Source organism: Dromiciops gliroides, chromosome 4, assembly GCF_019393635.1.
Source record: "Dromiciops gliroides isolate mDroGli1 chromosome 4, mDroGli1.pri, whole genome shotgun sequence".
Lineage (NCBI taxonomy): Eukaryota > Metazoa > Chordata > Mammalia > Microbiotheria > Microbiotheriidae > Dromiciops > Dromiciops gliroides.
In genome coordinates this window covers 417,612,699-417,628,142 of record NC_057864.1, presented here as the reverse complement: position 1 = coordinate 417,628,142, position 15,444 = coordinate 417,612,699, and the positions used below count along the sequence as shown (strand labels likewise).

General features: G+C 43.1%; 1 protein-coding gene across 1 annotated transcript in view; it reads left to right on the top strand.

Moving 5' to 3' along the window:
• The window catches only part of ABCA4 (ATP binding cassette subfamily A member 4), a 176,384-nt gene that overhangs the window by 69,582 nt on the left and 91,358 nt on the right, over positions 1–15,444 (top strand). The window contains exons 12-14 of the mRNA XM_043962651.1: positions 6,239–6,444; positions 7,548–7,724; positions 11,498–11,720. Coding sequence (XP_043818586.1) covers positions 6,239–6,444; positions 7,548–7,724; positions 11,498–11,720 — 606 coding nt within the window. The remainder of the gene's footprint in view (positions 1–6,238; positions 6,445–7,547; positions 7,725–11,497; positions 11,721–15,444) is intronic.

Below are 15,444 nucleotides of genomic sequence, written 5' to 3'. Positions count from 1 at the left end.
AGCAGACAGATGGACATTTGTAAAATGCCAAACTGGTCAGCCCAACTAGCCAGATCCTACTCTATCCTAGCCTATTGCTGTTTCCAACAGAAGTAACTTTAAAAAATGCAGCATCTCCCTGGATTATATCATATATAGGAATGATATTAGGATTTTTTTTAAAGGAAACAATACAATTTCCTTTCATAATGATTATGATCTTAGCCCAGTGTCATTTCAGCCTCAGGCCCTTCAATTTTCTCTTCTACCCTTGTTCTCTTTTCCTTATCATTTGGTCAGTTGACAAAGATTCCTTTGTTTTCTTTCTTTTTATCTCTCAGACTGAGAAAATGGCATGTGGCTGTCTCCCAGGCTGGGGAACTCAGGAGTGGGACCGGAGCCTAGGGTGGGGATGGGGTAGCAGCAGCCCCAGCTGCAGTCAGAGCCTTGTAGTTTGTAACAGGCTGGCTGAGAGGCCCTGACACCTGGACAGACCAGGCTGGGGCAAGAGGTGATTGGTCAAGAGGTAAAGGAGAGGGAATAGCTGTTGCCAATGACTGTGAGCTTTCAGCTACTCAGATGCATCATGGTTTCATGAATGTGGTTATATCGTCCCCTCCCAGCCTCCCTGCTGTCTCCCCTAGTCCAGTCTTGTCAGGGTCTTCCTGTACCTCCCACTTGGCAGATCAAATCAATGTGTTGAAAGCCTTCCTCTAGGTCTCATGAGACCTTTGTTCTGAATAACAGTCCCATTGTAATCTTGCCTTGGTCAGATCCCATCTGGAAGATTGTATACAGTTCAAGACACCACATTTTAGGAGGAATGATAACAGACTAGAGAGTATTGAGAGAAGGATGACCAGGAGGCTGAGGGACATGAAAACTATGACCCATGAAGAACATTGAGAGGAACTAAGGATATTCAGCCTGGAGAAGAAAAGACTTCATGGGAAGATCTCCACTTGTTCCAAACAGTTGAGAAGCTCTCCTGGAAGGACAACATTAGATTTACTCTAGAGGCTAAAAGTAGAGCTGATAGATTGGAGATATGAGAGGCTGACTTGGGCAGACGGAAGAACTTTCCAACAAGAGCCTTTCAACAATTAAATGGATTGCCTTGTAAGGGAATGAGCTTTTCATTATTTGAAATATTCAAGTACAGAGAGGCTAGATGGCTCCCAGTCAGGAGAGCAATCAAGGGGATTACCGATAGGGGGTCACACTGTATGATCTGTAAGGATTCTTTCTCACTCTAAAATCCATGAGACAGTGTGAAAGCACACTGGATCCTGAGTATGAAGACCTAGGTTAATATCTCACAAGTGACATGACTTGTGTGGCCTTGGGAAAGTTCCTTCATGCCCCTGGGATTCTAGTTTTTTATGCATAAAATAAGAGGGTTGGATTAGATGGCTTCTAAGGGCCCTTTCAGTCCTAAATCTATGATTTGAATATGTCAGAGATACCAATATAACAATTAAGCGATCTGATTGTTATCTCATTTCCTTTTATTATCCTTGATAATGCCTTTCATGCTATTTCTCAAACATGTCATCATTGGTGACATAACATAAGCCTGCTTATTCCATATTTTCCAATAGGATCACAGATCTATAGCTAGAAGAGGCATTGAGTCGACCCTCCTCCTTTTACAGATAAGGAAACTGAGGCCCAGGGAAGTGACTAACCCAACGTCACAGAGGTGGTCAGCATCAGAATTAGGATCTGAAGCCAGATCCTTTTATTCCAGAGTCAGCTCTCTTTCTGCTATACTGAATTGCCCTTTGGGTCACCACAATTTGGATTCTTCAGAAATTGTGGTTATCTCTCTGGTAGGCCTGCTTTTCTTACTATCATCTCTAAGTATAATTTTTTTCCCTTTGTGGCTGCTAAGAAATACCCAGGCCTCTCCAGATACTAAGCCAGTTTGCCCTTTCACCTTTTCCAAGTTCATTTTCCTGACCAAGTTCTCATCAGGGCATAATTCTCCAGGTATTCTAGTGTCCTGGCCTTTTTTTCAATGATCATTAGTTCTCCCTTTCTCTTAACTTGTGAATTTGAAACTACACAACAGGGTTTCCATCCCTCCCAGGAAAACATTCACAGTCCTTGCAAATCGAACTGGGTATACAGGTACCTTCTTGGACCATTTCATAATCAATATTAAGTTTATAGCATAACCACAGGTAATTATCCCCAATACCCATACAGGTATAAAGTATACAACATTCACATTAGAGCTACATGTTAATGTAACACCATTCATTAAAAGTATCATTTGGCTACACTTGTAATCTGTTAGAACCCATTATCCTTTGGTCATCATATACCAGCCTGGATTTTGATAAGATGGTATTGACACTTCCTTTGTGACCTGCTGTCCATTTTATACTCCAGAATTTCTAGACTCAATGGCCTGCAGTCTCAATCCTGAACTCATAGAGGGGCTGGAGCTGACTGTCAATGTCTCTAGACCCTAATGAGTTAATTTCTGTAGATGAATTTCATTCCCTTGGGGTCCCCACAGCTGGAACACTGGGCAGAAAAGTTATGACCACTGGGTTCAGCCCTCTTTCTCCCCACATCTTGGCAGAGTATTTTCTAGACTCTATTGAACCTTCAGCTCAGGCTACAGCACATTCAGGAGTATACAGTGAAAATTCTCTGGCTGGGTCTACTATTTGTTTATCTACAAGGAGTCTAGACTTCTTTTTTTTTGCGGGGGGGGGGGGTTCAGGGCAATGAGGGTTAAGTGACTTGCCCAGGGTCACACTGCTAATCTCAAGTGTCTGAGGCTGGATTTGAACTCAGGTACTCCTGAGTCCAATGCCAGTGCTTTATCCACTGTGCCACTGAGCTGTCCCGAGTCTAGACTTCTTGATTCCTGATCAGACTAATTCCTCCTTGATTTGGCCACTCTCAGAATCTCATCATTGGTCCAGATCGCTCCTAGAAAGGAGACTACACTGAGAGGTACTTCTTTCCCATAACACCCTACCTACTATAGACATTTCATAGCTCCTGGTTGAGTAAGCCTGTGCATGCCCGGTAAAATAGTTTATTATCATTGTAGTGGTTCCCATTTAGTGTTTCAAGAACCCCTTGGGGGTTTGCATATGGTTCAAGGTAGTGGTATCAAAGTTAAAAAGAAATGGGTGCCAGAAAATTGTTCATAAGGAATGCAAGGGGCCATGTGTTGACTTTGAAAACCATATATTACTATTATCTACATTTTATTTATTTTGTTACATATTTCCTAGTTATGTGTTCACTGGTTTAGGCTACACTCAGGAATGTTGTGAGCCAAATGTGGCCCATGGGCAGTGTGTGTGACATCTCTTGTAATTCAAAATTCTGTTGTGCAATTCTAAGTTATACAACCCTCCCAACAGGATATGTAATAGAATGCCAAACCTGAGTCCCTGAGGGTCCTGCCTCCTTTTCTTGGCCTATATCACTTAGATACCTTTATCTTATAGCTGCTCTTGCTGCCAATTATGTCATGCTAAACTGGGTAGGGAGGGTTAGGCCAGTGCTACAGTACTTATATTCACCAATGTCACACTTTCTGGTCAAAGTCCCCAGATCTCAGCTTCATTTACATTTTTAGACTGTCTTTTTAGCTGATCCAGTATCCTCAAGTAACCAACAAACATTTATCATGCACCTACCATGTGCCAGGAATAGTGTTAGGACTGGGAATACAAAGACAGGAAAGAAATAATTCCTACTCTCTAGGAGCTGTATTATCTCATTTGATCTTCACAGTCATCAGGTTTAGGTTATTCATTTTTCAGATGAGGAAACTCAGGCTAAGAGAGGTTAAGTAACTTGTCTAAGGTCATACTGCTCATAAATGTATGAAACAAGATTTGAACATAGGCCCTGATAGGGAAGAAAACAAGAACATATGTGCTTGTACATGCGAGCTAAATATAAAGAGTTGTTAACTATAGGGTAGAGCAAGGCACTGGCAAGCGGGAGAATGAAGAAAGGTTTTGCCAAGGAAATGGCCCCTGAGCTTTGTCTTGAAAGGAAAGAGGAAGTCCATGAGGCAGAGGTGAGGAGAGAGTGCATTCCAGGCTCTGGAAATGTCAATGAAAGAGAGATGGGAGTATCATGAGTGAGGAACAGAGAGAAGGCCAGTCTGCCTGGATCCCAGACTGCAGCTTGGGGACTAATTTCCAATGGGGCTGTGTCTGAGTTGTGAAGGGCTTTAAAAACTAAACAAACCAGGGGCAGCTAGGTGGCACAGTGGATAGAGCACCGGCCCTGGAGTCAGGAGGACCTGAGTTCAAATCTGGTCTCAGACACTTAACACTTACTAGCTGTGTGACCGTAGGGAAGTCACTTAATCCCAATTGCCTCACCAAAACAAAACAAAACAAAAAACCCCTAAACAAACCAAAAGTTTATATTTTATTTTTGAGGCCCTAGAAAGGCAGTAGAATTTACTGAGTAAGGGAGTGACATGCTCAGATCTGACTTTAGGGAAAATCACTTTGTTAGCAGTATGAAGGATGGACTAGACTGGGGAGAGTGGAGGCAGGGAGACCAATGTGGGGGTTATTGCAATATTCTAGACAAGTGGTAGAAAGTACCAGAATTAACATGGTGACTCTATGAGGAAAGTCAAGTGAAGTCAACAAGCATTTGACTAACTACTATGTGCAAGTACTCTGCTAAGCCCTGGGGATACAAAAACTGTAAAGAACAGTCCCTGCCCCGAAGAACTCATAGTCTAATATGAAAGACAATATGCAAATAATCATGAACAAACAAGACATATACAAGATAAATTGGAGATAATCAATAGAGAAGAGAGAAGGAATTGAATGCAAAAGGGATTTTAGAGGGGGAAATGGCAGGATTTAGCAGCTCATTTGAGTCTAGCTGATCTAATAGCTTCAGTAGCCTGTGATCCAGGTGCTAGTGTTATCTCTAGTTTACAGATAAGGAAACTGAGTTTCAGAGAAGTGATGTGTCCAGAGTCACAGAGTCAATAAATGAGGCAGGATTCAAACCCAGGTCTCTGCAAGTTCAAGGGCTCTGCATCTCTATGTTTTTTGACAATTTAAGTTGTGATTTAGAAAGGGCAAAGGCCCATATCAATTCTTTCCTGTTTAAATAGTTGTCTTGTATAACAGGGAGCTCACCAGTGCCCATCTATATGAATCTTGGAGAGTCTGAATCTGAAAAGTCAGCCCCTTCTCCCCCAAAGGGAGTAAGGGAATTTATTCAGAGCCTCAAACAGCCTCTAGCAGCTCCCATAAAGACTAATCTGTGTCTTGAGTGCCCATGATAACCTCAGAACAATGTAACCTAATGAGGAGATAGAGCTCTTACCCTCAAGGAGTTTATGTTCTAAGATGGAAATGTGGATCCCAATGGCCATTAAGCACTGCAGTGATAAGGAGTTAAGTAATTAAACAAATATTAGTACAGTGCAATGTTATGGAACTCTACTAAAACAGATATCATCTGACATTTAATTTTCCAAAAATTATCCATTTTGCTATTGAGAGTGTGAGTGGGAAACAGCAAAAGAGAAGAACTAGACTTACTGCTCAATTTCTTTACCTGCAATACCTGCCTTGAGTTGGGATACAAACTCGTTTCTGGAAGTATCGTTCAGTTCTCCTGTTATTTCTTTTCCTCCTCCTGCCAGTTCCCATCCAAGCTGGTCATCTTCTGTATGTCTGTGGTGAGATAAGAATGAAGCTCCAGGGAATCTCTTTTTTTTTAATGGAAAAATGACAGCATTGCTAAATCAGTCCCCAAAGTACAATACAATTCATTCTAAATTTATAATGTAGTTAGGTGAGCTCTAACTGGGGTCCAAGTCTGGCTGTTTTCTAATCTTCAAAGCCCTGTATCCAACATGGCCCCAGTTCTTCTCTTCTCCATGCTGGGCAGGGAGAGACCTTAGCATCTTTGTCTCTTGCAGCAACTGCTTATTTGTACAGCTGTGAACAGCTGGATACACGTAGCCCTCCCTGAATCTGCTGGGCCCAGAGAGCACTTCAGCATTTCCAAACACCTTTCCCACCCCTTTAGCCAATGATTCCTACAGCTCCAGTCCTGACACTGGACCCTGGTGCTAAACAAACACGAACTTTGCAGCTCTCCTTGTGTCTTGGTTGTTCCCCAAGGGCAGCGGCTCATCCCTCCAGCTGTTTGGGTGGGGGGAGAAGGGAAGGAGATGAGTCCTTGCCACTTGGAGTTCCTCCAACTCTCTTAACCTTGTTATTATCTGCAGTGCTTGACCCTGGATAAATTTGAAGGCTATGATGATGAAATCCAACTCACCCACCGAGCCCTCTCCCTGCTGGAGCAGAATCGATTCTGGGCTGGAGTGGTGTTCTCTGATATCTACCCCTGGAACAGTGAGCCACCACGTCATGTGAAGTATAAGATCCGCATGGACATAGATGCAGTGGAAAAAACCAATAAGATCAAAGACAGGTGAGGCCTCGTCTACCTCCAGTGGATTGTCCCATGTGTGGTGATGGTGCCTACCAGAAGAGCTTACCACCATTCCATACCCAAGTTAGCCAAGCCTGTGACCTTCACTGCCCACTCCCCTTAGGTCAACTGCATTGATTGTATCAAGCACAGAGAGACTCAGGGTTTGCTATAACCAAAAGGCTCATTTGAATGTGAATTGATATCCAGAAATCATAAAGAGGCCCAATGCCTTCAGCCTTCCTTCATCCTTAGCACTTGTACCCATTATTTCATTATAGATGTTTTGTCTGTTGGTTCTTTCTTTAAAATGAGGATGATGATATTCCTGAATGAATGAATGAAAAAGCACTTATTAAGATTTACTATGTGGTGGGGCAGCTAGGTGGCACAGTGGATAACACGCTGGCCCTGGATTCAGGAGGACCTGAGTTCAAATCCGGCCTCAGACACTTGACACTAGCTGTGTGACCCTGGGCAAGTCACTTAACCCTGGTTGCCCCGCCCAAAAAACAAAACAAAACAAAACAAAACAAAAGATTTACTATGTGGTAACACAGTGCGAAGCCCTTGAGATAAAAGTTGAAAAAGCCAGGTAATCCCTTTCTCCAGGAATCCCCTATACCTGGGAGAGACAACACTTATATGACAAGACCTGGAAGTCCTAGGGGTGTAGCAGGAGGACAGATGGCAAGGCCAAGGAGTTCTTAGGTCAGATGACAGTGCTGGGGATCTGGAGGGCACAGCCTCATGATGGATGGTTAAGGGGGCCTTAGCAAACAGGGGCAGAGCAGATGGTAAGTCATAGTGATCCTCTACTTTACCAGAAGGATTACACTTAGTGACTCCCAGCTCCCTTGAACAAAAGGGACTGGAATGATGACAGCACTGCCAAATCAGTCCACAAAGTACAGTAAATTCCCCCTAAAGTCATGACAGGTGAGATCTAAGCCCTTCCCACTTCAGAATAGAGTTTGGAAGTCTTAGGGAAAGAGTTCAAGGGTGAGTTTTTGTCCACTTATAGTAAGAGCCTCAGGAAATGAGAATGATGTGCACAGTCCATTGAAGCTGGGCCTTTTCCACCTTTGTTTATTTTTTTTCAGGTACTGGGATCCTGGTCCAAGAGCTGATCCAGTGGAAGACTTCCGTTACATTTGGGGTGGGTTTGCCTATCTACAGGACATGATTGAACAAGGGATTATAAGGAGCCTGACCAAGGCAGACGTGCCTATTGGAGTCTATCTGCAGCAGATGCCATACCCCTGCTTTGTAGATGATGTGTGAGTCAAAGTAGTATCTTGATCTTCTTCCTTGATAAGCTAGTTGGGGCAGCTGGGAGGTGCCTCTGGTGTCAGGAAGGCTCAAAACCTTTCAGTCTTTGATCTCAGTCTGGGACCAGAGAGAGAATTCCTGGGGTGTGGGGGAGGGGAAGGAGAGAGATGACCAGGTGGCCAAGCTGGGGAAAAAGTTCCATGGAGTCATTGTTTCCCTGCTCTAATGGGAAGAACATCAAAGAAAGTAAGATGGAAGAAAGAGTAAAAGCATTTTTGTCCATTTGCTAGAGAATCATGGAATCATAGAATTCTATAACTGGAACATATTTTAGAAGGGAAGGTGAAAGAAGAAAGAAGGGACACATCCTGAAAACTAGAACCACAGAAGTTAGGTTTGTGATGTACATAGGTGGAAAGTCACAAAGGGTGACCCTGGGGGAGAAGGGCCAAGGCACATGCATTTCAGACTGTATAGTGCATGTGGTATTTTCTTTTTAAGGACACCAGCCAGAGTCCCTTTCTCTACCAAATTAAGGCTCTGCATTGAAATCCAGTCTGGTTTCTAGGAGCTGGTGAATAATGCATTCCCTTCACTAATTAGCATTCCCATGATGGATGAAGGATGAAAAGGTAAAGGAATGTGAACAAGGCAACAGGCCACAGTGGAGGGAGAGCCTGTCCTGGAGTCAAGAAGACTGGGTTCAAGGCCAGACTCTCACTTCTTCTGGCTCAGTGGTCCTGGGCAAGACATTTAACCTCTCTATGACCTAGGCAACACTGTAAGACTCTTTGTGGTCCAGTGGATATTGATCAGCATGGGTTGAGAGTTTCCTTGCTGGGAGTTTTCTACAGCAGTGAAATCACAGGTCTGGTCTGAGGACAAAAATAATGTGTGCCCTTAGCTTCTAGGGTGCTCTTTCCCTTGCTAAAACATGCGCACTATTAAAACCATATCCGTGATGGCCAGCAACCACCTAAATGGCTAGTCCTATGATTTTGTTTATGGAGAAAAGAGTGCAGGTGACTCTGGAGGAGAGTGAGGCTGCTGACTTTGCACAGCCCTGCCTCACTTAAATCCAATGCACTCCAAGTCATAACATCCCCCTGATGTCTTCTTCAAGAACAAAGGACACACAACAAGAGTGCTTTTGGTCCAGGCATGGCAACCTCATTAACCAAAGGTAGATAGAGCCAGCAGAGTTAGCTGAGTTTGGCAAGGGTGGTGATACTGAAAAAAGACAAGAACAGATATCTGAATGGTAGAGTGGAAAGAGCACTAATTCAGGAGTCAGAGGACCTGAATTCAAATCCATTTCTGCCACTTACTACCTGTGTGACCTTGAGAAAGACACAATCTCCCTCAGCTTTGGTTTCCTCATCTGTAAAGCAAAGAATCTTGGACTGGAACAGGACTTCTTAAAGTTTTTCCACTTGTAATACCTTTTCTCCAGAGAAATGTTTACATGACCCCTAGTATATAGGTATATAAAATAGTTATACATAACCTTTTTTTTTTTTTTTTTAGTGAGGCAATTGGGGTTAAGTGACTTGCCCAGGGTCACACAGCTAGTAAGTGTCAAGTGTCTGAGGCCGAATTTGAACCCAGGTAGTCCTGACTCCAGGGCTGGTGCTCTATCCACTGCGCCATCTAGCTGCCCCTATACATAACCTTTTACTGTTGCCAAATTTTTCTCCACCCTCACATTCAGTTACCCACAATTTAAGAAAGTAGGGACTAGAAGACCCGTGAGGTCCCTACAGTCCTATTAAAGTTTCCTGAGCTATGTCTGTGTACTTGTTACAGTAGGGTTCAGGGCAGGGGGCAGGGGTAGATAGGAGAGAATCAAACCCAGGATGGTCTATGGATTACCATCACTTTCATAACCCAGTGATTGTTCTTTCAAAGGAAGAACTTACAACCCCAATCAGCTACCTCTGGTCACATCTTCTGTCCTTTCTGATGTCTACTTTGCATTTGGAGATAGGGAGGAGGTGGGAAGGGGTTCAAGGTAGGGACACCCAACTAAACATCTCAAAATCATGATAGAGGGGAGGTGATGCAGAGGAATGGCAAGAAGGGGAAACTAACCATTATGATAAACATTGTGAGAGACCTCTGGTGGCCAGATCTCAGTAGCGCAGGCTTTGTGAGCTTTCTGGAAGACAAATTCCTTTTCTCCAGGCAGCTAGTCAAGAAGAATTTATTATGTGCTTACTGTATTTTGGGCACTGTGGTGATGAGACTTTCCCGTGTGGGAGTTGGGTCCTTCCTGTTGCAATATGCAACCGCTTTTAATGATAAATAACATCAGTTGAAGGTTCTACTAACAGCTAGAACATACCTGTTCTCACACATGGAAAACCCACATTGTGTTTAGATTGCAAGGCTAAATACTACATGAATTCTGGACAGCAAATGTAAGCTTCTTCATTCAGGATGTCTAAAAAATCGTTAGAAGTGGAAGCAACCCTGAATTCAGAGTCAGTTGCTATCTTAAAGAAGTCAGCTTCAATTAGGCATTTAATATCCATTCACCCAAAGTAGGATTTGGCTACCACAGGATTCATGTGTGAGTATATGGGGAAGATTAGGTTGATTCATAGGACTATGGATTTAGAGATGTGAAGGAACTTAGTGGTCCTCCTTTTACAGATGAGAAAACTGAACCTGAGAGAGGTCAAGTACCTTGCTCAGGGTTACAAAGCTCATCAGTTTCTGAGGCAGGATTTGAACTCAGGTCTTCATGATTCTATTCCCAGTGCCTCATCTTCTGGATCATGTAGCTGCCCAGATTCCCTTTAGTAGAAGATAGCAGGGCCTGAATGCTTATGTTCACCACCAACATACTTTTTGTATTTCTGTCCACTTGAGTTCTAGTACCCACCTATACATACAACTTCTCAAGTGATCCCAATGCAATTGAGGAAATATCTTTAAATCACCTACTATGTGCAAGACTCTCTATTGGGCATTGGGTATACAAAGCCAAAAACAAATAAACAAACATATCTTCAGGTTTCTTCTTGTGCTCCACCCCAGATGGACATCGTAAGCTGTTCAGTCATGCTGTATTATGAATGTAGAATATAAGCTTGAACAGGGATTGTTTTTTGTTTTTGCTTTTGTATCTTCAATGCCCAGCCCAATGCCTTGAACATACTTTTGCAGTTTTAGAGTTGGAAGGAACCCTAGATATCATCTGGTCCCAATCCCACATTTTACAGATGAGGAACCTCAGTGACAGAGAAGTGAGACAAATTCCTCAAGATCATAAAGTCAGTGTGTAGCAAGAACCAGGTCCTCTGGCTCCAGATTTAATACTCTTTCCCTCTGTGAGGCGTTTCCTCTAGCACGCGGATTCTTAACCTGGGATCTGTTAACTTGTTTAAAAAATTATTATGATCGTATATAATATAGTTGGTTTCCTTTGTATTGCATTTTATTTAATGTATTTAAAAACATCCTTATCATCAGGCTGCTCAAAGGGTCCATAACATATAAAAAAGTAAAGAATTCTTATTCCAGCAGGAGTTTAATAAATGCTTGTTGAACTGGATGAAATATAGAACCTATATAGTCAAGGCCCTAAACCTGGAAGACCAGCCCATTCCAAAGAAACGGAAATGGGAAGAAGCCCCATAGATAGAAGTGGGCTTTCATTCTAATCAGTGGAGCCCTGAAGCCTGCTGAGTCCCAATGATGTTTCTCTTCTGCTCTCTCCCCCCAACCCCTTGGCCTTGATCTATGGGGGGTCTTCTCCCTCCCTTGGCATCAGCAGCTTTATGATCACTCTGAATCGCTGCTTCCCAGTGTTCATGGTGTTGGCCTGGATCTACTCAGTCTCTATGATAGTGAAGAGCATCGTGCTGGAAAAGGAGATGAGGCTAAAGGAGACCTTGAAAAACCGTGGTGTTTCCAATGCCGTCATCTGGTGTACCTGGTTCTTGGACAGCTTCTCTGTCATGGTGATGAGCACATTCCTCTTGACAGCTTTCATCACGGTAAGATGTCCCTGACTTCCCTGGATGCCCCCTTCCCTTCCCTCCATCAGTGGGCCTGTGCCAGTCCCAGCCCCCTTTGGACAAGCTAGGAGGACCATGCAGATTGTTCAGCCCCATCAAAGGAGGAGGACTAAGGGAAATTCCCTTGGGTTCCCCTACCATACCATAGACCTCCCAATTAAACCCACTTTAATTCAATTCAATAAGAATATACAGGAGGGGCAGCTAGGTGGCGCAGTGGATCCTAGCTGTGTGAGCCTAGGCAAGTCACTTAACCCCAACTGCCTCACCAAAAACAAAAAAACAAAAAACAAAGCAAAACAAATAAGAATATACAGGAGACATTGTGGCATAGTGGACAGAGACATGGCCTTGGTTCAAGTTTTGTGTGTGTTCAAGTCTTGCTTCTGATATACCCTGGTTGTGTGACCCTAAGAAAACCACTTAACTGGTCAGTGTTCTAGGCAATTCTCTCAGGCTATATATAAATTGCAGAGAAAATACCAACCTGTTTCCTCATTGGAAAATACCAACCTGTTTCCTCATTGGAGAGTTCCCCAGATCAGTGAAATCATAGATTTAGTCCCTTGTCAGTCCCTATTAACCATCATAGGCAGAAGATCATGTGGTATGGGGGCGGGGGGGAAGCCCTGACTGGCAACAGAGGACATGGGTTCTGCTACCTGTGTGACCTTAAGCAAATCAATTCATTTCTTAACTTAAAAAAAAATCCTATTACTATTTACTAACTCTCCCCTTCCCCCACCCCCAGAATTCCACCTCTCCTTATGACAGCTAAGTGTAGTCAAGCAAATCAAATCAACTAAGTATAGTTAAGCAAATTAAATCAACCCATGTCTGAAAACATTAGGTAACAGCCCTCTAGGAAACAACATGTAGATCATAGATTTAAAGGTTGAATGGACCTCCGAATCCATCTGCTCCAGCCCCTTCATTTCATAGGGGAGGAAACTGAGGCCCAGGAAAGTGAAGTGACTTTCCTAAACCCGCACAAGTGTTGGGATTTGAGCCCAGGTACTCTGATCCCTAGGATCCATGTTACTATGTAAATAGAAAATAGAAAGTAATTTTGGTGGGGGCCAATGTGAGAGAAAAATTCATCCTCTTCTCAATAATTCTCAGGAACTCAGCAGTGAGGTGACAAAGGCTTTATTTTCTTCTCATGAGAAGGTGGCACCCTCGTGCGCAACTAGTGGGTGCCCAGAAAGGGGGCTCACAGGCCCTGTTTTATACCCTAGTCCCTAACGCAAATGGACCTTCCCCTTTTTCATCACTGGTGGGGTTACAATCTACAGGCAAAAACTAGCTAATCAGAACGCAGTATTCCTACCCCTCTTCCTTGTATGGGCATGACTTAGGGGTGGACCTTATACTTCCTTATATGGACACAACTCTGGAGCGGACCTTATTGAGACCAGGGCTCCTTGAACCATGTGACCTTGCTAACCTGATGGGGAGGAGGGGATCTGAGACCTTTGTCCTACAAACAGGTCAGGGGAGTATGACTGACTGTTATATCCACATTGAGAGGAGACAACTACCCATTTCTCACACCCAAACTCTAGGGAGTCACTAATAATTTGGAGATCAGAAGAATTCTTTATAGGAAGAGACAGCTCCTAAACTGCAACTTGAATGGAAGTAGAGATGCTAAAGGGTGATGGGAGGTGACACTCCAGGCATGGAGCATGTTCTGTGTGGGAGGAGAATGTCTTCCATGGGAAAAAGATCAGTTTGGTGAATGAGTAATGGGAAATAAGTCAAGAAAGCACTAGGCCTGGAAATGGAGGGAATACCCATCCATTGAGGAATGGCTGAACAAGTTGTGGTATATTAATGTAATGGAATACTATTGTGCTGTAAGAAATGATGAGCAGGCAGATTTCAGAAAAACCTGGAAAGACTTAAGTGAGCTGATGCTGAGTGAAGTGAGCAGAACCAGGAGAACATTGTACACATTAACAGCTCTAGAACTGTAAAAGTATGTGTAGGGATAGAACATCTCTTTCCAAATGTTGTAGTTCCATCAGACTTATGAAACAACTCATTTATAGCTTTATAGATTTATAGGTTTATAGCTGGAAGGGACTTTCAGGGTCATCAGTGTTCACCTTTCCTTCTGCTTTGTCTGCATTTACCATCTGAATTACAAACCTTACCTCCTTTCCCAAGCTGTGTATCTCTCCCTGAGCTTCTTCCTCCTCCTTCTGCCTATCATCATCATCTTCATCATTGTTATCAAAGGCATTTGTTAAATGTTCCCTGCTTCCAGTTACAGAGGTGATGGACTCTGAATCCATTTTTTTTCACATCGGCCACAAGGTCCATGAAGGGAATGTGTTTTATTTGACTCTACATGTTTGTAATAGGTTTGTTTTTTTGCTTTCTCAGTGGATTGGGAGGAAGGGGATGTAGGAGGGAGAAAATGCAGACCTAGAAATAAAATAAAATTTGAATGAAGAAATGTTTTTAAGCATTTGTTAAGTGCTACTCCAGGCTTGGTCCCAAGCAAAAGTTCTGTAATGCAAGTATAGTGGATAGAGCACTGGACTTGGGGGTCAGAAAGAACTGAGTTCAAATCCCACCCCAGACACTTAAAAATGGTTATATGACTTGGAATGGCACTTAATTTCTCTCTCCTCAGTTTACTCATCTGTGAAATGAGGGAGGTAGAATAGATGGCTTTTTTTTTTTTTTGGCAGGGCAATGGGGGTTAAGTGACTTGCCCAGGGTCACACAGCTGCTAAGTGTCAAGTGTCTGAGGTTGGATTTGAACTCAGGTACTCCTGAATCCAGGGCCGGTGCTTTATCCACTGCGCCACCTAGCGGCCCCCATAGATGGCTTTTAAAGAAGCTTCTAGTCCAAAATCTATGTTCCTATCATCTTACATCCCCCTGGCCATCATATGTAGTTATTGCCCACTTGAGGATGTTGGGTCTATTGCCAGAACCCTCCTTCACCCCCAGTTACTGAAAGCCTTATAACTATGCCTGGATCCTCTTGATATCAAACTCCTGCATATGGCCTTGGGCTAGACTGCACTTGGGAACAGTGGAATTATCGTTTGTTTTGGAGCCAGAGGACCCGGGTTTGAAATCTGTTTCTACCACATAGTATCTGAGTAACCTTGGCCAGCTGCTTAACTTCCCTGCCCTGCACACTCCTCTGTAAATATCAGGACTGAACAAAATGATCTCTTGCTTCCAGCTCTAAGGGCTTGGATCCTCTGCTCCCAAGCTAGGACAAATACTGAATTCTCTTCTCATAGACCCAATCAGACTATACCCATTTCCTTTAATGATTTTTTTTAAAGGTGCTCTAAGATATTTTTCACTGGAGTATAATAGAGATCTAGTGAGATAATGGCTTTATTTTAAGTTCTATACTAAGGTTTTAAAAAAAAAAGGCTTGGACAGCTAGGTGGCACAATGGATAAAGCACCTGCCCTGGATTCAGGAGGACCTGAGTTCAAAGCTGGCCTCAGACACTTGACACTAGCTGTGTGACCACGGGCAAGTCACTTAACCTTCACTGACCTGCAAAAAACCAAACAAACAAAAAGGCTCATAATTTATTAACCCAAAGCTAGTCTGGCTAGTTAACCAGCTTGCACTGGGCTTGAAATTGACACTAAATTAAATTTAAATCAAAGTTTCATGAAAGTTAACATTATAATTGCCTTAAAAATTTCCAAGTCATTCT